This window comes from Macrobrachium nipponense, chromosome 46 (genome assembly GCF_015104395.2).
Source record: "Macrobrachium nipponense isolate FS-2020 chromosome 46, ASM1510439v2, whole genome shotgun sequence".
In the NCBI taxonomy this organism is placed as follows: domain Eukaryota; kingdom Metazoa; phylum Arthropoda; class Malacostraca; order Decapoda; family Palaemonidae; genus Macrobrachium; species Macrobrachium nipponense.
This window is the reverse complement of record NC_061106.1, coordinates 28,430,495-28,453,024: the sequence shown is the minus strand read 5'-3', so window position 1 is coordinate 28,453,024 and position 22,530 is coordinate 28,430,495. Positions and strand designations below refer to the sequence as shown.

At 39.6% G+C, this 22,530-nt stretch overlaps 1 protein-coding gene across 1 annotated transcript in view; it reads left to right on the top strand.

The window, feature by feature from the left end:
• The window catches only part of LOC135214681 (serine/arginine repetitive matrix protein 2-like), a 222,642-nt gene that overhangs the window by 59,073 nt on the left and 141,039 nt on the right, over window positions 1-22,530 (top strand). Inside the window, 3 exon segments of the mRNA XM_064249016.1 lie at window positions 6,052-6,192; window positions 14,937-15,041; window positions 15,044-15,070. Of these exon segments, the coding sequence (XP_064105086.1) occupies window positions 6,052-6,192; window positions 14,937-15,041; window positions 15,044-15,070 (273 nt within the window).

Here is a 22,530-nt window from a genome sequence, read left to right as displayed (position 1 = left end):
TTGAAGGTCAATGCACATGAAGTTAGAACAGTGACAACATCTGTAGCTTTCAGACAGTCAGGTCTTTACAGAGTATAATGGACTCTACTTTCTGCAGAAGTAAGTCAGTGTTTGCCTCGCACTATTTGAAACATGTGCAGACTCTTTATGAAGACTGTTGCACTTTGGGACCATTCGTAACAGCGAATGCAGTAGTGGGAGAAGGAGCTACCCCTACAATCCCATAACCTAATACCTTTTTCCTTCCTTGGAACTGTTGAATTTTTATGGTTGTTTGTGGAGACTGGACGCAGGCTTCCACAACCATTGATTTTCAGTCAGGTGGTCATTTTGTTCCCTTGGTAGTGCCCGGAACAAGGTATTAGATGAGGTCCTGTCACATAGAGGTTATGCACCGGTTGACAGCTCCTTGAGGTCTTCAGCTAGGGCCCCCTGGGTGGATCGTTGGATCTCTTAAGGAAAGCAGACATAATGAGGCACGAGATTATTAAAGTCAGCTTCCTTAAAACAGGTATGAACCCATAAGTTTGTTTATTAACTCTTATGTCAATTCCAACGATGTTTGGCTGTCTCTGACCGTCCACCAAAGGTGTCAGTCAGCTATATATATATAACTACCAGGTAAGTTAGATGTTTAAAAATGATATTTTCATATTAAAATAAATTTTTGAACATACTTACCTGGTAGTTATATATATAATTTAATTCCCACCCTCCTCCCCTCTAGAGACTAGGGGCATGGAAGATCTGAGGAATAGTTGGAATGGTTCCAGGTACCTGGATAGAGGGCGCACAGGTGATACACCTGACTACCCAATCGGCGATTGCCGCGAGTTTTGAATTCTGCTGTTACGTCACAGGGACTTAAGCTATATATATATAACTACCGGTAAGTATGTTCAAAACTTTATTTTAATATGAAAATATCATTTTTTCGTTGTATTGTACACTAAATTGCAATGATTTTGGTATATAACAAATTGTAAAACGATCAAAGCAACACACACAAAATATTATCACAATATGATGCATGAATTCGTAATGCGCGGACGTAAAAAAAGCTGTTTTCAAAAATTCACCATAAATCGATAATATTGTGCTAGAGCTTTCCCCGTTTCTTGCAAAATGAAGGTTATTGATTGAATATTACTAGACTGTAATTGCTATAACTTGCAATTGCAGTTTTTGACCATTTTGGTAGAGTTAAAGTTGACTGAAGGTCGAATTTTTTCTATTTAATCGTTATTTTATATGAAAACATCATTTCAAAACTGATAAAAGCTACAACCATGGGTGTTTAATGTTGTATTCTACATGAAATTGCGCACATTTTCATATATGAAACTTTATGTAATGGCTAATTTAAAATGGTGCAAACATTACGTAAATTGAATGAAAAAATTTATGATTTTTTCGGAAGTTACCATGCGGACGTAGGAAAATTTTTTTTCATAAATTCACCATAAATCAAAATATTGTGTTAGACACTTCCAATTTGTTGCAAAATAAAATTAAATGATTGAATATTAGTAATGTAATAGTTTTAGCTTACAATTGCGTTTTTTGACCATCTCGGTCGAGTCAAAGTTGACCGAAGGTTGAAATTTTGGCACTTATTGTTATTTATATGAAAATATTTCAAAACTGATAAAAGCTACAACCATGGGTTGTTTTTTGTTGTGTTCTACATGAAATTGCTCACATTTTCATATATAAGACTTTATGTAACAGCTAATTTAAAATGGTGCAAACATTACGACAATCGGACGAACAAATTTCTGATTTTTTTTGGAAGAGTTACCGCGCAGACGTAAGGAAAATGGTTTTTTCACAAATTCACCATAAATCGAAATATTGTGCTAGAGACTTATAATTTGTTGCAAAATAAAGGTAAATGATTGAATATTACTAGAATGTAAGAGTTTTAGCTTACAATTGCGTTTTTCGACCATTTCGGTCAAGTCAAACTTAACCCAAAGGTTGATATTTTTTTGTTGGCTTATTGCATATTTATATGAAAATATTTCAAAACTGATAAAAGCTACCAACCTGAGTTGTTTTTTGTTGTATTCTACATGAAATTGCACACATTCATATATAAAACTTTATTTAACAGCTAATATAAAACTGTGCAAACATTACAACAATCAGACGAAAAAATCTATGATTTTTTCGGCAGTTACTGTGCGGACGTAGGAAAATTTTTTTTTTTTTTGTTAAATTCACCATAAATCAAAATAATGTGAAAGAGACTTCCAATTTGTTGCAAAATGAAGGTAAATGATTGAGTATTACTAGAATGTACGAGTTTTATCTTACAATTGCCGTTTTCAACAATTTCGGTCGAGTCAAAGTTGACCAAAGGTTGAAATTTTGGCACTTATCGTTATTTATATGAAAATATTTCAAAATTGATAAAAGCTACAACCATGAGTTGTTTTTTGTTGTATTCTACATGAAATTGCACACATTTCCATATATAAAACTTTATGAAATGGCTAATATAAAACTGTGCAAACATTATTACAATCGGACGAAAAAATTTATGATTTTTTCGGAAGTTACCGCGCAGACACAAGGAAAAAGTTTTTTTCATAGATTCACCATAAATTGAAATATTGTGCTAGAGACTTCCAGTTTGTTGTAAAATGAAGATAAATGATTGAATATTACTAGAATATAAGAGTTTTAGCTTACAATTGCGTTTTTCGACCATTTCAGTAGTCAAAGTTGACCAAAGGTTGAAATTTTGCACTTATCGTTATTATATGAAAATACTTCAAAACTGATAAAATCTACAACCTTGAGTTGTTTTTTGTTGTATTCTACATAAAATTGTGCACATTTTTATATATAAAACTCTATGTAACGGCTTATATAATATGGTGTAAAAATTATGTCAAAGTGACAAAATAATTTCCGAGATGTGTCGCTGATGCTTTTTAGTGCGAGAAGAAAGAAATTTGTGCTTGCGCGCCTCAGTAACGATTGTAAACAAAACAACAGCTTGATCCGTGAACTCCCAGCATCCCCCAAGGCGCGTGATTCAAAAGTTTTTGCCTAGTAGGCCCATAACTATTTTTCCGCAAATTTTTTAAAAAACTTTTTCGTTGACGTTTTGTACGTCTGTTTGGCACCGGCAGACAATTTACGTCGACATTTAATACATCCAATCGGCGTTAAAGGGTTAATTTCTATCACCAGAAATAAGTTTCTCTGATTCCACGTTGGCTGAGCCAGGAGTTGGACCTCGGGCCACTGATTTGGCAGATGAGTCCACAAAGCACTCGTCCAGAAGAGAAAACTCGTATAAATGGAAAAACCATGTAAGAGCTGTCTAGGCTTTCACCCTTCGAGGAGCCTGAGGATTCCATTTGCAATACTAGGAACAACCTGAGGGTTACGCAAACTCTAGGTTTGACCTGTTCCTCCATGTCCCGAACGGAAGAATGCGTTCCAGTAATTAAGGAGGACCCAAAATGAGTGACTGATAGAGTTTATCGTAGCACAATCATCGCTACCAGGTTCGTGTGGGAAAGAGGCACCACCGATAGGTAGAATTAATATCTCAAGGTCTGGAGGTTGCCCAGTATCACTTTTCGAACTAATAGTTTTAAGATTTTGGGTGTAGAGTGTCACCTCGGATGTAACACAACTCCAAAGGTCTTCGGCTCACATATACAGAATGACTCTATGGCCGTGACTGCCTGTATAGAGGAGGTTTCGGTCCATTAAAGGCATTCGGTCAGTAATAATGATCTGGTGGAAAGGTTGTCAGAACAGAGGGAAGTCTCTCTGTAATTACATGCATGGTGATATACATTGGACTGGCGATTGGGCATGTGAATATCACTTCACACTGAGTAATGTTAAGATGAATCAGGAGCAGTGAACTGGATGGGGCACATAAGAGCTCCAATCTGATAAGTGAAAACATACTCTGTATCAGAGTAGGTATGATGGATTACCACCAGGCACATACATCAGTCACGTTACAGGAAACTTACCGTGGATGGTGGTCTACCTCTGACCTTTGTAGAGTGGGAGTACTCAATAACCAGGTTTTTTACGTAGACTCAAAAGTAGTTAAGAACATCAGTTCCAGTTTGCCCCAGAATCTGGGATAATGAGTCAATGCAGCACAGGTCATGATGACAGATACATTTCTTAGTCATGCTCAGGACGTGTGAGTATGTGTGAGAGACCTTCAGGATGGCCCACTTTGACGTGTCAAGTACTCTGTGGTTATAGAAAGAACTACGTCACCTAGAACATGAAGGTGGTAGATGTAAAGGAACAGGCCAAACAGAGGCGATCGGTCAAGCCTACTCCTTATTTGTCAAGTTGTACCAATGAGGTTATACAGAAGAGAAGGTCATCAGAGGAATACGGGCCTTCTGGCAATTAAGAACACATCTGTTAAAATGATCATGACGGTTGGTCTGTGACTGTATTGAAGCTCAAAATTGAGTAGTGTTAAGAAGGTGTCTGTCTGTTCATTGAAATTTGAGAGTGGGTTCATTGTTATGAAAAACCACTTTCAATTTCCCGTATATAAATAAGGTTCCCCAGAGGTCCTTGGACACAATTTCCTCGTGTCCTTTGGTGGCTGCTCAACAAATGGTGTAACTCATCCAGTACCCCTGGCGGGTCAGTTAGTATCTTGTCTAAGATGATGGTATGAATGTGAAATGAAGGAGTTAACTGGCCTCTTTCCTTTTCCAATTTCTGTCTCCTTCTTTACTTCGGGCAGTAAGAAGAGAGTACCGTCATAAGCTGGAACGGACAAGGTACAGGCGAGTGAAGTAGCCATACTGTTAGGGTTAGTATCAGTAAGATACCTATCAGTAGCAGGATATTCCTCTCTCTAGCAATGGGGAGAGGAATGATAACAAACCTACATGAGTGGATGAATTGGTTTGTTAGAAGAACAGATCTTCTTATCTTCCTTGGACGCAATGAACTATGACATTGTGGAGAACCCAGAAGTCTGACTCTATGATATTCATATGTCTTAGATTCTGAAATACTGGTCAGTTGTTTCATTGAATTCTGGTATTCAGAAAACTGATCAAAGGTGGCAAACTCCCAGTTGGTTAATAGTACTTACCTCCCACCAAGAGTAAGTCTATCCTAATGTTAAGCTTAAAGGTTTGGTTCTTATATGAACAAATGACAAATTTTTAACCAATTTTGTATTTTTCATAACTTACAATCCTGAGGTCTTAACATACAAAGGCCCACCTCTAACCACCCCTCTATCAACTAACCTAGGTTGGAAGAATAACTAACGGGGTCACGAGTTAAAGAGGGGTATGTGGGTGGCTCCACATGTCTCGTGACCAAGCACAGATACCAATAGTCCCTTGCGTATACAATTATTTTAAACTTTACCGGTTTCCAGCTGGCTCTTGAGTATTTATCCTAATGTTAAGACCTCAGGTTTGTAAGTTATGAAAAATACAAATTGGTTAAAAATGTTATTTTTTGTGTTTTTAATTTGTCACCACCTTTCTTATAATTGATGATACCCAAAGTAACTAATATTTTGCTAACTATTGCATATCTTTTTTTTTTTTTTTTTTTTTTTTTTTTTTTTTTTTTTTTGCTACAAATATGTAATTTCAGGGTTACTTATTCACCTTTACGCGCGGGCTGGCTACCACATTATCCCCTTACTAGCAAAATTAGAACTGCTGAACACAGCAGTTCTACATATTGTTTCAATTCATTTCCTTTTTTTATTTACAAAGACAAGAGAATGGTAATAATTTTTTTAAGGGTTATTGATAATGTATACTTAATTTCTCATATTCATGTATTATACTCATAATTTTTTGCATATACATGAAATCCACAGGGGGTGCTGCAGTTCCACAGTGCCTACTGACGAGCCACCACTGTACTTATTAGGCAACATTTAGATATTGGCATAATTACTAATTGCATGAAACATAACTTTGTCATGTACGAGACTTAAGTGACCATAATAGATTTCTTGTGACTTTTTCCTCATAAGCATTATCCGAAATGCATCTTTATTTATTTCAGAATTTACGATCAGAGGAAGATTTTGACTTGGATGACTTTGATAAAGAAGATCCTGATATCATGGAAGAATGCTTGCAAATGTACAATGACTATAAACCTGACCCAGCAGAGACTGAAAATCTGATTTCTTCCAAGAAAAAGGTATGTACCCATTGTTAGTGAAGTACTACGTCAAGTTCCATTTAGCCATAAAATGTTTTTTTCAGAAACTTCCCATTATTTGTTGATTTTTTTTTATTTTGAATATTGATTTTTTATTTCTGTAGAAAGAATAGTGAGATTCATGGCCAGTATGTAGTGGGAATTATAAGAGTAAGGAAGTGGCAGGACAAGCAGTGCTAAGGATTAAAATGGTTTGGAATTTTAGTGAGAAGGATTAAGGAACAGTTACGAAGCAGTGTAGGAAGGCTCAGGAAACCATGGAAAAAAGGGCGTAACTGGAGACCTAAATGAAATGGGAATTCAGGCGGAAAGTGTACAATACAGAACAGAGTGGTGAGGACTCATATCAGGTCAAACACCAAAAAGAGAAAAGTTGCTGTGAAAACATCAGTTATGATTTTTTGCTTCTCTTTTTTATTTTCCTCTTCATTTTATAGGTTTTATTATCCCCATATAAATTGGTGTGCAGGTAATTCTGACTTCACTGCTACTACATCCTATGCTAAGGGTTCAGTTGATTTATACATCTTCTTCAACTATTTCTTTTGTAAGCATCTTTCTCTAATGAACCTTCTTTTCCAAATTCTTCAATGGTTTATCATTCCATCTAATACTTTGCTTCCCTTTAACCTTCTACCCCTACCAGATTCCACCCAATCCCTCTTTACTACTTCCTCCTCACTCATCCTTATCACATGCCCATACCGCCTCAGTCTTGATTCGCTTTATCACCTGACACTTATTTCCTAATTTTACAGCCTCCTACACAGTGAGATCCTCATAAGCCATGTCAGCATCATTGCCTGTTTGAAATCCACATAGGCCTCTTGTCTTGTATAAATAACCTCCCTGCTTGCTGGACTCCATAACTTAAGTTTTACCTACATTCCCTTTCATACCACCCTGTGGCAGGATCACAAGCTTAAAAGCAAGTGGCAAACTCTCCCCCCCTCCACATAAACTTAATCTATCTGGCTACCAAACTTACCCTCAATCACACTTTCCTCTTTACAGAATACAGCAGGACGATTGACCCATACCTACACACAAAACAAAACAAAAAACACAAACACATGTACTTACCCAACTCCAGATACTCCAGGCTAGGCTGTGCTGTCCGCTGGATAGGCTAGCCGACAAACAACCACCGCCGATGACCAAACACAACCCAACCAACCGAGACCCACAACCCCACAACAACCTAATAACCTGACAAATCCCTGTGCAGACGAACACCAATAGCCCGAAAGAACACGACAATCACACGACTTACCTTAGCACAACAACCCCCCCAACACCAACACTGCCCCAACCACCAATCACAGACACTGAAACACACTACCAACCTCTTCAACCTCACCAAAATCAATCCAATAACACAAAATCAACTAACCACCAACAGATAACTGCTGCCAAAACCAACTCTATGCCTTCAACAAACGCCTTACTGCTTACGACTCCCGTAACACACTCCCAGAAATTATTTCCAGGGTTACGACGCCTACAACGTTCCTCTGGCAGAAGAAATATGACACCAAAAATGCAAAATAATCAATATTTGAAGGTTTTTTTGATGAAAAATGCAATAAGAATGCAGTTTACATATTTTTGAATGCATCTAAAGCATTAAAAGTAAGGTTTTCTTAGGATTTTTGACAATGTTCCGGCTTATGATGATTTTCGGCTTACAACGCGTCTCAAGAACGGAACCCCCGTCGTAACCCAGCCAAAACAGAAGGAGAGAGTTATCACTATGGCATACATGTCTTGTGAGAGAGAGAGAGAGAGAGAGAGAGAGAGAGTTATCCTTATTTAAAAGAATTTTGTCATTACAGTTATATTATTTTATTATTATTATTATTATTATTATTATTTATTTTTATGTTATTATTATTATTATTTCTTTTTTTTTTTATTTTTTTTTTTTTTTTTTTTTTTTTTGCTCTATCACAGTCCTCCAATTCGACTGGGTGGTATTTATAGTGTGGGGTTCCGGGTTGCATCTGCCTCCTTAGGAGTCCATCACTTTTCTTACTATGTGTGCCGTTTCTAGGATCACACTCTTCTGCATGAGGCCCGGAGCTACTTCAGCCTCTAGTTTTTCCAGATTCCTTTTCAGGGATCTTGGGATCGTGCCTAGTGCTCCTATGATTATGGGTACGATTTCCACTGGCATATCAGGACAACTGCCCCCGGGACAAACTGCCCCCAGGACAATTGCCCCCCGACAACTGCCCCCGGGAAAATTGCCCCCGTAGGACTACTGCCCCCGGGAAAATTGCCCCCGTAAAACCACTGGATAATTGCCCCTGACAAATTTAAAAATAATTGTAGCTATTTCTGGAATTTATTACCATTTACGTAATTACTTTATAGGAATTTCTTGAGTAACTATTTAAGAAAAAAATTCTTCATAGAAAAATGGTAGTAAATACGAACAATTAATGTTTTATTATTAATAAAAATACATAAGAACTATTAAAAACCAATGTTTTATTAATGTTAATAAAAATACAGGATTTAAAAAGATAACATTATATACTAAAATTTGTACATAGATAAGTTGCAAAAATATTGAAAAAGGATTTAAAAACTAGAATTTTAAATTGTGGGCTATGTATCTCAAAAATTCCAATACATCGCGGTTCTCAAAGTCTTGCACAATGTTTGCTATTCTTATGCTAGGATCCTGATAGCGTTCCGCTTAGGAGGTACTGGATGCCCGGCAAGTATTTGATTGATTATGACGCTGGATAGTGCCTGTTTTTTTTTCTCTCTCATCACCCCCAGAAATTTCCATAGATTTGGATGAAATGACGTAACGCTTGCTTGCATTTGGTTATGCCAGCCTTCTAAAGCGTTGTTTGTTCGAGGTAACTCTTCAACAACACGAGTATACATACTCAACATGCTTGTATGCTTGTCTCCTTGTATGTCGACGTCTTCTGCCGATATATGTATCCTCAAAATAATCTATTATAGCATCAGCCTCAGGTGGCAACGTCTCTTGTAGTTTCTCAAACGCTTCAATAACTTTTTCTGGGGGAACAAACGCTAAAGCAGGAATCATACGTATTTGCAGGGAAAAATCCGGACGTTCGGTTTTGGTATTTAGTTTTGGGAGACCCTTCATTTTGCATCTTACGGTATATGCTTTGAGATAAGTGGTAAAAACATCCTTTAACGGTTACGTTTGGGAAGATCTCTTCAATAGCACTCCTAGCAGCTTGTTCACCACTAGAAGTTTTCTTGTACTCGGAAGGAATGACCATCTCGATAAGCTTGATGGATGGGATGAGGAGCACCAGCAGCTTGTTTATAGCGCCTTATGCACGACGAATATGTCTCACCGGTGGTAGTTGAGTTGCAGCACCACTTGATATCGACCTCAAACCTGTTTTGGAAATTTTTATTTGCTGTGCAGTTCTTCTTCGGATTAGCAATAGATTTAGCCTTTATTTTCCTGTTGGTACTAACAAGACTTCACGGCGGGGTTGGTCAACAGCATGGGTGTGATCATTTACATGGCCAACTACTTCATTTTCACAAACTTTTATTTTTCGCTTTACAGTTATTATGGCGGCGTTTTTCACATTCATAAGATGTAACATTATTTGCCAATTCCTTCTGCTTCACATAGATGTATCCTTCGTCAAAATAAGCTTCATTTTTTCCATGTTCACTTCGGACGAACTCCATGATGGGTGATGTTACTTCTTATTATTTCTGAATAGACACTGGATCCTTCTTACTTTTTTTCTTTGTAAACATACATTTGTTTGACTATACAGTTGGCGATAACTTTCAGAAATTAACTATAACTCGTACAACCGATTACCTAATTAGGAAATAACTACATAAATGGTAATATATTTAGGGAATAGATACAATTATTTCTTAAATGACCAATTATGTAATTAGGAAGAATATCTTCATAAATAGTTACTAAAAGTAATTACGTAAATGGCAATAAATTCCAAAGCATTTGTCCAAAGGAAGGCAGTGGTTTTACGGGGGCAAGGTTTTCCCGGGGGCGGTAGTCCTACGGGGGCAATTTTAATTTTCCCGGGGGCAGTTGTCGGGGGGCAATTGTCCCGGGGGCAGTTTGTCCCGGGGGCCAGTTGTGTCCTAGAACCGCATATCCCATATCCTTCTTATTTCTATTTTCAGATCTTGATACTTATCATTTTTTTTCCCATCTCTTTCTCTTCACTCTGGTGTCCCATGGTATTGCGACATCAATGAGTGATACTTTCTTCTTGACTTTGTCAATCAACGTCACGTCTGGTCTGTTTTGCACGTATCACCCTATCCGTTCTGATACCATAGTCCCAGAGGATCTTTGCCTGATCGTTTTCTATCACTCCTTCAGGTTGGTGCTCAGTACCACTTATTACTGCAAGGTAGCTGATGTTTCTTGCACAGGCTCCAGTGGAGGGCTTTTGCCACTGAATCATGCCATCTTTTTGTACTGGTTCTGTGCAAGTGCCGGGCATTCACTTGCTATGTGGTTTATGGTTTCATTTTTCGTATTGCACTTCCTACATATGGGAGAGATGTTATTTCCGTCTATCATACTTTGAACATATCTGGTTCTTAGGGCCTGATCTTGTGCCGCTGTTTATCATTCCTTCAGTTTCCTTCTTTAGCTCTCCCTCTGTAGCCATTGCCAATTGTCATCGCTGGCTAGTTCTTTAGTCTGTCTCATGTATTGTCCGTGCATTGGTTTGTTTGTGCCAGTCCTCTGTTCTTTCTGTCTTTCTGTATATTTCTGGTCTTCGTCTACTTTTATTAGTCCTTCTTCCCATGCACTCTTTAGCCACTGTCTTCACTGGTTTTCAGATATTGCCCAGTGCTCTGTTTTCGATGTTGACACAGCCTCTATACTTAGTAGTCCTCTCCCTCCTTCCTTTCGTGTTATGTATAGTCTGTCCGTATTTGCTCTTGGGTGTAGTGCTTTGTGTGTCATTTGTTTCCTGGTTTTCTGATCTATGCTGCGGAGTTCTGCCTTCGTCCATTCCACTATTCCTGCGCTGTATCTGATTACTGGCACTGCCCATGTGTTTATGGCTTTTTCCTATCATATTTCCGGCTTGAGTTTTGACTTGAGTTTCGCCTTCAGTCTCTGCATATATTCTTTCTTGATCGTGTCCTTCATCTCTTGGTGTTTTATATCTCCTCCTTCCATTATTCCCAAGGTATTTGTATCCTGTCTTATCTATGTGTTTGATGTTGCTCCCATCTGGTAGCTTTATCCCTTCAGTTCTCGTTACTTTGCCTTTTTGTATGTTGACTAAGGCGCATTTTTCTATTCCAAACTCCATCCTGATGTCCCCAAGATACAATCCTTACAGTCTGGATTAGGGTATCTATTTCCTTGATGCTCTTACCATACAGCTTGATGTCGTCCATGACATCAGATGGTTGATTTTGTTGCCTCTTTTCTTGAGTTGGTACCCGGCATCCATCTTCTGTAGTACTTTTTGTCATGGGAATCATGGCTACTACGAAGAGTAGTGGGGACAGTGAGTCGCCCTGGAAGATCCCTCTCCTATATTAACCTCTGCTAGTCTTATTCCAGAGCTTGTAAGTATTGTATTCCAGTTGCGCATTGTATTTTTGAGGAAGCTGATGGTATTTTCCTCTGCCCATATATTTTCAGGCATTCTATTAGCCATGTGTGTGGTATCATGTCGAAGGCTTTCTTATAGTCTATCCATGCCATGCTTAGGTTGGTTTTCCTTCTCCTACTGTTCTTCATTACCATTTTGTCTATCAGGAGCTGGTCTTTTGTGCCCCTACACTTCCTTCTGCAGCCTTTCTGTTGGTGGGGGATGGTGTTTGTCTCCTCTAGGTAGTTGTATAGCCTTTCACTGATGATACCTGCTAGTAACTTCCACATTATTGGTAGGCCAGGTGATAGGCCTGTAGTTACTGGCTATATTTCCCTTACTCTTGTCTTTTTGTACTAAGGATGTTCTTCCTGTGGTCATCCATTTGGGTGCTTGGTGATTTGAGATACAATGCTGGAGTTGTTCTGTTATTCGTGGGTGTAGGGCCTTGAAGTTTTTGAGCCAGTATCCATGGACTTCATCGGGACCTGGGGCTTTCCAGTTTGGCATTTTCTTTAGTTGGTGTCTGACTGTGTTTGTCGTGATGTCTGTGAATCTTTGTTTTATTCTCCCTGTTTCTTCTTCCTTGACTTCCTGGAGCCATGATGCATGTTTGTTGTGTGATACCGGATTGCTCCATATGTTTCCCAGAGTCTCTTACTTGGTTCGGCTTCAGGAATTTCTGGTGGTTGTCTTCCCCTCTTAGTGGCTGTATAGTCTTTTCTGGTTGGTCCGAATAGTTTGTTCTGTTGGTATCCCTTATTCCTGTTCATGTACCGTTGGTTATCTTGTGTGCTTTGGCCTTAAGCCTCTGTTTTTACATCTTCTATTGTGTTGTTTAGTCCCCTCTCTTATTATTATTATTATTATTATTATTATTATTATATTATTAATAAACATATACATACATGCACCATAAAAATTCTCTCATCTCAGTAAAAGAGAGGGAGAGAAAGAAAAATTACATGAATGTTAGTTGGCAACATAGCAACATGCTCCCCTTCCTGTCACATTACTTGACATATTTGGCAGCTCTGGACCTCAGCTTAGTACCTGGATCTAAAAAGAAAGATGAGGGGTGGTTGAATGGGATTTTTCCTTCATTCTTACCATAAGTTTTTAAATTTACAAACTAAAATCTTACTGGGGGATTTGCTATAGTAATTTTTTCTCAAATGAATTAAATTATTGCTGTTTACATTAAGATTAATATTTGAAAATTAGTAAATCATTTATTATCATACCAAAAAACATACATCTCTGTGAGAGAGAGAGAGAGAGAGAGAGAGAGAGAATTATTATTGCTATTATTTGATATAATTTAATCTTATTAAACTTACTACAGTAATACCCTGAACCTAACTAATTATCATATGCGAGTCCTTCACAATACCGTGAACATTTGTGAATCCTCCAGAAACACTGCAAAACCCTGCTAAAGTGTTTATGTTTAATTTATTATGTAAATTTTTAAGTTTTAAAGCTTTTCTGTATAAAAACTTTATTTAAAATGTATTATTTTTATTTATTTACATGCATAAATATGATGCAAAGGTAATTACAGAGCCTTTCAGTTAGTGCATATACATACTATTACAAGATGCGATACCCATTCACAAAGTACTGCTTTTCAAAGATGATATCCCTTCAGAAACTGTTTAATTTCTGAAGTACGTACTAGTATGCTACAGTTAGTATAAGTTTTTGTGCTTTTAAGTGTATAATCAGTATAGAGATTCTGTGTATGCTATTTATATTTTTGAAAATATATACAAAGGCAGCATGTAATTCACAGCATTTGTCACTAGTATATAAGACCTTCATGATCAACTAGTAAAACATATCAGAGACATAACAGAGTTGTTGTTCTGTGAAACGTACTATCTTTTACTATCTTAACCTCAGAGAAAAGTGCTGGTACAATCTGTATGTACTAGGTTACGTAATTACAGCACATACAGTTAATGTACTTTCAGAAGATGTGGTCCCATTAGCACTTTTTAAAGATGATACCCCTCCACAGTTTTACCTCACATGACGTATGTATTTCTCTCTCTCTCTCTCTCTCTCTCTCTCTCGTTCATAGTTAGCCATCGCACTAGTACATGGTTTTAAATTGTCTGAATTTTACCTTCACCCTCTGCAAATATTATGTATGTACATACATGTTTTCTCTATTTAATTGAACTGTGTACCTTTGTTATGACTGGCTTATGAAGTTTATTTAATGACCCAAAGAAAACTTATTTTATAAATGAAATTACAGTAACTTTAATTTTATTTAAAAGTTATCCTAATACTTAGGGAGCATGATTATTGCCACATTTAGTGTTCAAACTCTAGAATCAAGTATTTATTAGCATTTTCAGAGACTGTGCCAAAATTACACGAAGCTTTCTCTTGTGCGAGGGGTTTGAAACCTAACCTTGCTTAAATTCGGGGGTATGCTGTAATACAGTATTATTTTAGTACATATTAATATTGAAAATTAGTAAAATCATGTTTGTACCATAAGAATGTATTTAGCCATGAAAAGAACATTAAAGTACACTAATTAGTGAACATTTATAGTTGGAAAAACCTGCGAATAGGTGAATTTCCTGTAATAAGGGGTTGATATGGTCCAAAAGAAAAATCTGCGAATAGGTGAGAACGCGAATAGTGACGGTTGACTGTATATATTTTTCATCCTCAAAGATTAACACAATTACAGCTGCATCAAATTGTGTGATGATATTCCTTGACTCTAAATTTTCACCCTGAAGCATACTTACCTAAAAGCCAAGTCACTGAGTGAAGAATAATACATGTAATTCTTTTTAAATTTTCAGCAATACCTGTGCTATTAGTGATTGACTGTAAATTTTGGCTGTGGAAAACTAAGAAATTTAGCACATTGTTGTATTAAAATTACTGAGGAGTGCTTTTGGATTTCACGGCACTTGAAACCCAACTTTTAAGACTTTGAAAATTTCAATGACTAATAATGTGAATGTTTTAAAATTTCATGTTTACTTGGTTGATCTTTGTAAATGTTTGTTGACCAAGACTTGACTTTGTTTTTAAGAAAATTCAGTCAGTGAGTTTTAATTATGAATACTTGAATTCTAGATGAAGGTTGAAGCAAATGAGGAAGCAGAGCCCCTTCCAGGAAAGCAGAGGGTTTGCAAGATCAATGTCTGTTGGCACATGATTCCCAAAAGTCAAGGGCTGACCTGAAAATTCGGAAGAAAACTCCAGCGCAGGTGAGATGCTTTAAAGGGTTTTATACTACTTGGTACAAGTTTACGTTAGAAATGGAAAAGACAATTGCATCCCTTTCTTAGATATTTTGATACATAGACAACCATTTCAGTGTAATTCAGTATTTATTGGAAACCTACCAACGACTTAACTTATGCCCATTTTTATTCAGGCCACCATCTTGGTATCAAAATATAAACTTTTTCCTCTGTTTTTACGAGCATTGCATATTGTCGGTCCTCAATATTTGGATCAAGAAATTGAATACATAAGAAAAAAAAGGACAGATTTGTATTAGCCTTCACATATATTACATATTTGCTGTAATAAAGCCCACAAATAGTTTATAATTATAGTGTAAGTAACATGGAGAAAGAAACTTCTAAGAACATTCTCAGCTTGCCTTATTTTAATGGTTTTGAAACCATAAAATAATTTTTAAAATCACTTAAGGTCAACCTCATTTTTTCTTATAATAACACACTAAAAGGAATGCTAATAAAAAATGGCCATAGGGAAAGCAATACCATAATAAATAAAATTCCCTGTATGGACTGCCCCTCCTTTTATGTTGGCCAATCTAGAAAGGGCTTAGAAGTAAGAATTAAACAGCATAAATTTTCTGTCAAAACTAGGCAAACATCCAGTGCAATGTTCATTCATTATTATTAATAGGGCTTAGTTTTTCCAGACCTCTGAGTCTCGAGTAGATTCTTCTCGGGCTGGTTAATGTTCATTCAAGTGAAAATGACTACTGGATAAATTGGATCGGCAGTTCAGTTGTAATTGCAAAATCAAAGTATTTCTTATCACAAAATCTTTTAGAATCTGCTATTATACAACTTACTTCCCATTGTAATTTTAATATCAGTTGTGGCCTGTTTTATTTAGACCCATGTATAAGCAACATGTTCCAGAATGACCTCAAAGATACAGTTACAGACATAAATACAAATTAGTTGTCTTATAGATATTGTCTTTGTATGTGCATGTTTAATAGATGTTTTCTGAATAAGTTTATCTTGCGAAAGAAAGGTTTTATTGTTTACCAAAAATCTGAATGTGGTCAGTTGCTGACCTGTATAATCCTTAAATTGTCTTGTCCCTGTTTCTGAGCAGCTGGACTTTAATCTTTTGTAAACCTCTTAAATTGTACCCCTGTTTTGTTTGCGAAGGGAACGTTACTAATTCTCTATCTGTCATTTATACGACCCTTCCTTGTACACTCATGTTTCTTAAATATGTCAGTCTGTTAAGTAAAGGACCTCAAGTCAAAAGATCTCGCAGCACACTCCATTGTTTCACTTTCCTTCATGGCTTCTACCTTTATTCATATATTCATCACATTCCAAACTTTCGTGATTCAGTTATACATACATACACATAGTATGTGTGTGTGTATAATATATATATATATATATATATATATATATATATATATATATCTATATATATATATATATATATATATATATATATATATATGTATAATTTTTGTACATGAACTTCCCTGCCAGATATATACTTAGCTATAGTCTCCGACGTTCCGACAGAATTTCAAATCTCGCGGCACACGCGACAGGTAGGTCAGGTGGTCTACCTTACCCGCCGCTGGGTGGCGGGCATATGAACCAATCTATCTCTCCAGCCAGATTTTTTTCTGTCGCTGAAACGATAACAACTGTTGTCGTTTCATTCCGATGTATTCTTCATTTCTCGCTTGCCTGGAGATTGATTTGGACATTTTGGTGACGTATTCGCTCTATTTTGGCTTGGCATACGCTGATTGTGGACCGTTATTGACTGACTTTGCGCTGGATTTTCCTGTAGAATGTCTGATTTTGATTCTGTTTCCAAAACTCCTCCGGTTTTGTTTTTAGAGTATGTTTGACTGATGGATGTAAGGTGAGGTTACCGCAAAGCTGCGGTTGACCCTCACACTATCTGTGTTAAATGTAGGGGAATGAATGTTCGTTTATTATAACCCGTGTCAAGAGTGTGAGGTTTGAACGAAGATGAATATAAGGCTCTTTCTTCTTATAGGAAACTTGAAAGGGATAGGGTACGTAAAGCTTCTTCAAGGAGTTCGAGCAGGTCGGGAATGAGTGAGAATGAAACTAACATTAATGTAGTTTTAGAACCTTCCTCCCAGGTCTCAGCTCCTGCTCCCCGCACCGAAGCCGTAGATTCGTCTTCGGAGGCGGCAGCCTCAAAAGCTTCCTTGTGTTCTAAGGAAGACAAGAATCTTCGTACTTGAATCAAGGTAGAGTGTCAGTGATGATAAGTGCAGTGTACCCAGTGATGTGGAGGGTGCGTCTGACCGGCTCCTTAGTGCCTCCAGGCCTAGACCTCTTCCAGACTCCCAGTTCCAGTGGAGGAGGAAAGTCGAAAGCCGCAGGAGGGCTAGGAGAGCCCCACCGTCAGGCGTCCCCTCGGCAGATCCTGAAGTTCGCTCCCAGGCTGCCTTGGATCGTAAGAAGAAGAATATTCTTCGTCAGTGTTTTTCGTCATCCTCTTCTCCTTCGCCGAAGCGTGGTTGGAGCTCTAAGGAGGCGTCACGCCCGTTGAAGAGGGCGGCGGAGGCTCCCTTCAGTACGTTAGCGTCCAGCCCAGAAGACTTTTCTGATGTAGCTTCCTTGCAAGCAAAGAAGCCTAGGAGACTCCAGTGATTGCCCTCCTTCTTCCCGCTCCTCGCGCTGAGCTTGCTTCGGAAGAAGATCCTGGGGACTCTCCTTCTTGAGTGCTAGCGGGCCTACAAGCTCAGATCACAGCCTTGGCGGACTCCTTGGCATCGAGATCGCGTAGAAGGAAGGATTTGTCTCTCCCTATCAAGAGATCGAGGCGCGTTTCGTCGGAAGAGCGCTCTCCTTGTAATCGGCGATCTCCTTCTTTGAGGATACTTCTACACATCCGTAACATTTTACAAGAGGAACACCACTCCCGCTCGGAGGTGTCGAGACGCCATTCGTCGGATAGGCGCTCCTTGGACTATGAAGATATTTCCCCAGATCGGATTCCTGCCTCGGGTAGACGCTCAGCCCCTTCTCGTTTCTCTTCTTCTAGAGTTCGTGCAAGAAGAGAGAGTCGCTCAGGTCGTAGAAGACTTATTTCGTCGTCTCCGTCTCGTCTTTCTTCTCCTCGCCTTCTCAGAGAACATAGGGAATGCCCTTCTGAAAGTAGGCGCGCTTCTCCTTCCGACTACTGTCGTCGGGCGTCGGATTACGTGACTGGTAGGCGCTCATCGCATGGAGTTCGCTCCTCCCCTGTAAGACATCAGAGTCTAGTAGGAGCCCTGCTCCTGGTAAGCGTCCTTCTTTTAGTAGCTGTTCTCCTGGAGAAAGACGCCTTGATCCTCGTTTGCTTCGTTCTCCTAGTAGGCGCTCTTCGTTCTCGAGACTCCCTACTCCTGATCGGTCTCCTCTTGCTAGAAGTCAAGAACGCCTCAAGCGCCCTGCTTCTGTTAGGCGCTCGGAGCCTTACAGACGTTCTCCCCTTGGTAAGGACCAAGATCTCGTCGAACGCCCTGTTCCGTTTAAGCGCTCGGAGCATAGCAGCCGCTCTCCGCTTCGTAGGCATCAAGAGCCTCTCAAGCGCCCTGCTCCTGATAGGCGCCCTATTTTTAGCAACGTTTCGCCGCTTGGTAGGCGCCAGGATTCCCCTAAGCGCCCTGTGACAGATAGGCGCTCGGCGCCTAGTAGCCGCTCTCCTCACGATCGGCGCCAGGTATTTTAGTAGGCGCTCTCCCTCTCGTAGTTTGTTCCCTAGGGAATAGACCATGGTCTTTCTAGGGAAGGGAAGTCCTTGCCATCTTTTTGCTGTTAAGAGTTGTCTTCGTTTAGGAAGGAATGCGAGATTAGACAAGAATTTTCGGATAAGCGTCCTTCTATTACGACTCGTCGTTCTCCTGTACGCCTCTACTTTGGAATCTTCTCCTCATTCAAGACGTTTGACTCCTTCATCGGACTGTACCCCAGCTTGGAAATCATCTAAGGATTCTCATAAGGATCCTCATCCTTGTTCTCCTCATCCTCGTTCTCCTCTTCAAGAAGACCAGGAAGCCTCTGAGGAAGAAACTAATACATCGGCAGCAGTTTCTTCGTACAAGAAGCTCACAGAGCTTCTCCTTCAGGAGTTCGGAGAGTCTTTAAGCCCTACTGCTTCCTCCTTCTCCACACTCGTTCTCCACAGCGAAAGCAACGAAAGGATCTTCGTGTGTGAGAATGAAACCGACTCTTTCTATGAAGAAAGCGCTCAAGAGTTTCGGTTCATGGATGCGTACTAAAGAAGAAGCGGGGAAAACTATGTTTGTAAAACTTGCCTTCCCTCCGTCGAAGCTTTCAGGACGGACAGGATTTTGGTATGAGACAGGAGAACCCTTGGGACTGGGCCTTCCGTCTTCAGCTGACGCAGATTTTTCGGCACTAGTAGACGCCACTAGAAGATCAGCTTTGAATTCGGCCAAAAACTACGTGGGCAATGAATGAAATAGATCACATTCTAAAAGGCATTTTTAGAGTCTTGGAAGTTTTCAACTTTCTCGATTGGTCCCTCGGAAGTCCTAAGCCAAGAAAAACTCAAGGAACCACCGGACACGTTTTTCTCCGAGGATTTGAATTGTGTCTTTATCCTGTATGGATAAAATCGGTGAGGGATGGGGCCAGCGAAATAGCTTCACTGTTTGGAGCAGGGGTCTTGAAGAAAAGATCAGTATTTTGCTCATTTTTAACAAAGTCTGTCTCACATGCTCAGAGATCGTCTTTGCTTTTTGCCCCTCTCTCTACGCAGCTGTTTCCTAAACACCTGGTTCAAGACATTTCGAAGGCTCTCTCTGCCAAAGCTACGCAGGACCTTCTAGCGCAGTCTGCAAGGAAGCTGCGCCCTATCCTTCCAGGGGACTAAGACGAAAGAAAGCTAAGCCTCGACGTTCCTTCAGGAACCCTTTGTCGAGGGGCTTCTACCTCTAGATCCTCTTCGTTCAGAGGTCGGAAACCAAATAGAAGAGGGAGGACTTTTACAAAGTCAATCAAACCTCCCAAGTAAGACTCAAGTCCTTCAGACAACTGTAGGCGCCAGGCGTTTTACAGTTTGCAGAAGTCTGGGCCCAGAAAGACGCAGATGCCTGGACCCTGTCAAATTTTGAGGAACGGGCTCTCTCATCCCGTTCTCTTCGAGGCCTCCCTTGACGAATACCCCGAGGGAGTTGACGGCCAGATACAGGGGACCCCATCATGAATCAAGCCCTCCGACTAGCAGTAAGACAGATGCTGGAAAAGGAGGCGATCGAACTAGTGGCAGATCATTCTTTCGGCAGGCTTTTACAACCGCCTGTTCCTAGTTCCGAAATCCTCAGGGGGATGGAGCCGGTATTGGACGTAAGCGCCCTGAACTTCTTCGTCGAAAAGAAGAAGTTCACGATGGAGACCACTGCCTCAGTGTTAGCAGCACTCCGTCCAGGGGACTGGATGGTGTCCTTGGACTTACAGGACGCTTACTTCCACGTACCAATCCATCCTTCCTCGAGGAAGTTTCTAAGATTCATGATGGGGGGAAGAATCTTCCAATTCAGGGCCCTGTGTTTTGGCTCTCCACGGCCCCCCAAGTCTTTACGGCCATCATGAGGAATGTGGCACAATGGCTTCACCTAGAAGGGGTGAGGATTTCGCTCTATCTCGACGATTGGCTTATAAGGGCCAATTCCAGAGATCGTTGTCTGAAGGACTTGAAGCAACCCTGGATTTGACTTATTCCTTAGGACCTTCTGGTCAATCTGCAACGAAAATGCAGTCTCCTAAGACACCTAGCTGGAATTTGGATGTAGTCCTTCATTCCTTGGGTCCTCTAGGTTTGAACCCCTAATTCAGCCTCATTCAGAAACCTTACCAGGAAGACACTGTTTTTGATGGCTCTAGCCTCCGCCAGAAGAGTGAGTGAGCTTCAGGCGATTGATGGTAATGTGGGTTTTAAGGAGGACTCTCTCATTTGCTCTTTCCTTCCTGGTTTTCTTGCAAAGAATGAGAACCCATCAAGTCCATGGCCCAAGAACTTCGAGATTCGTGGGTTATCTCTTTGGTAGGAGAAGAACCTGAGAGAACTCTTTGCCCAGTGAGAATGGTGAAAAATACTACCTTAAGAAGAAAAGAGCAACTGAAAGCCAACCGAGAGGTCCTGTGGTGTTCAGTAAAGACCCTACTCGTCCATTGTCGAAGAACGCATTGTCCTTCTTCTTGAGAAGCCTCATCAAAGAAGCACACGGATCCTGCAGAGAAGAACATCTGTAGTCTTCACTTAAGTGAAAGCACACGAAGTAAGAGCCATAGCAACTTCTCTTGCTTTCAACAAGAATATGTCCGTGCGAAATCTGATGGAGACAACATTCTGGAGATGTCAGTCAGTGTTCCCGCGACCACTACTTACGTGATGGAGAATCACTTACGAAAAATGCTTCGCCTTGGGCCGTACGTATCTGCGGATTCAGTGTGGGGCAGGGAGCTGAAACTCAATCCTGTTTAGTATATAAATTTTTTCCCCTTGTATTTGTTGTTGTTGGTTGCCTTAAAGAGGATGCATGAAGGCATCTCTTTAGGTCGTAATACTAATCTTTAGTAGTTTGGTTAGGTGGTCTGATGAGTGTGGCTCCTTGCAGTATAGTGGTAGGTACCTGTTAAGATAGGGACGAACTCCCTTTAACAGGATCCGACTTGGATTCTACCACACAAACGGGATCATATATCCCAGTGTGGTAGATCCGAGAGTCTTTCAGCATCAGGTCACGTCCTAGCTGTAGCTCTCCAGGCAACGCAGACTCAGAGACAGTATCAATGAAGTCTTCTGCCTGAACAGGTAAGAACCAAGGTTATTTATATCCTACAACATCAGTTGTTTCTTATCTCTCCTTATTACTTTAGCTGTCTCTTACCCTCCACCAAGGGTGCCAATCAGCTAAGTATATATCTAGCAGGGAAGTTCATGTACAAAAATGATATTGTTAAACTACAATAAAGTTTTGTACATACTTACCTGGCAGATATATACATCTAATGGGCCACCAGCCTCCCCTCAGGAGACAGGTGAAAGAAAAAAAAAAAAAAAAAAAAAAATCTGGCTGGAGAGATAGATTGGTTCATACGCCCGCCACCCAGCGGCGGGTAAGGTAGACCACCTGACCTACCTGTCGCGTGTGCTGCGAGATTTGAAATTCTGTCGGAACGTCGGAGGACTATAGCTAAGTATATATCTGCCAGGTAAGTATGTACAAAACTTTATTGTAGTTTAACAATATCATTTTTCCTGATTATCACCTAGCTAGTATTCATTGCAATTCCTTAATGTATACATCTGTAAACTGGCATAAAATATCCAGGAAATATATTAGTCAGTAAAACCCTACAAGGCTTTATCATAGAATACATTATACCAAAAGAGATGGTACTAGAAGTAAAAAAAATAAATAAATAAAAAAAAA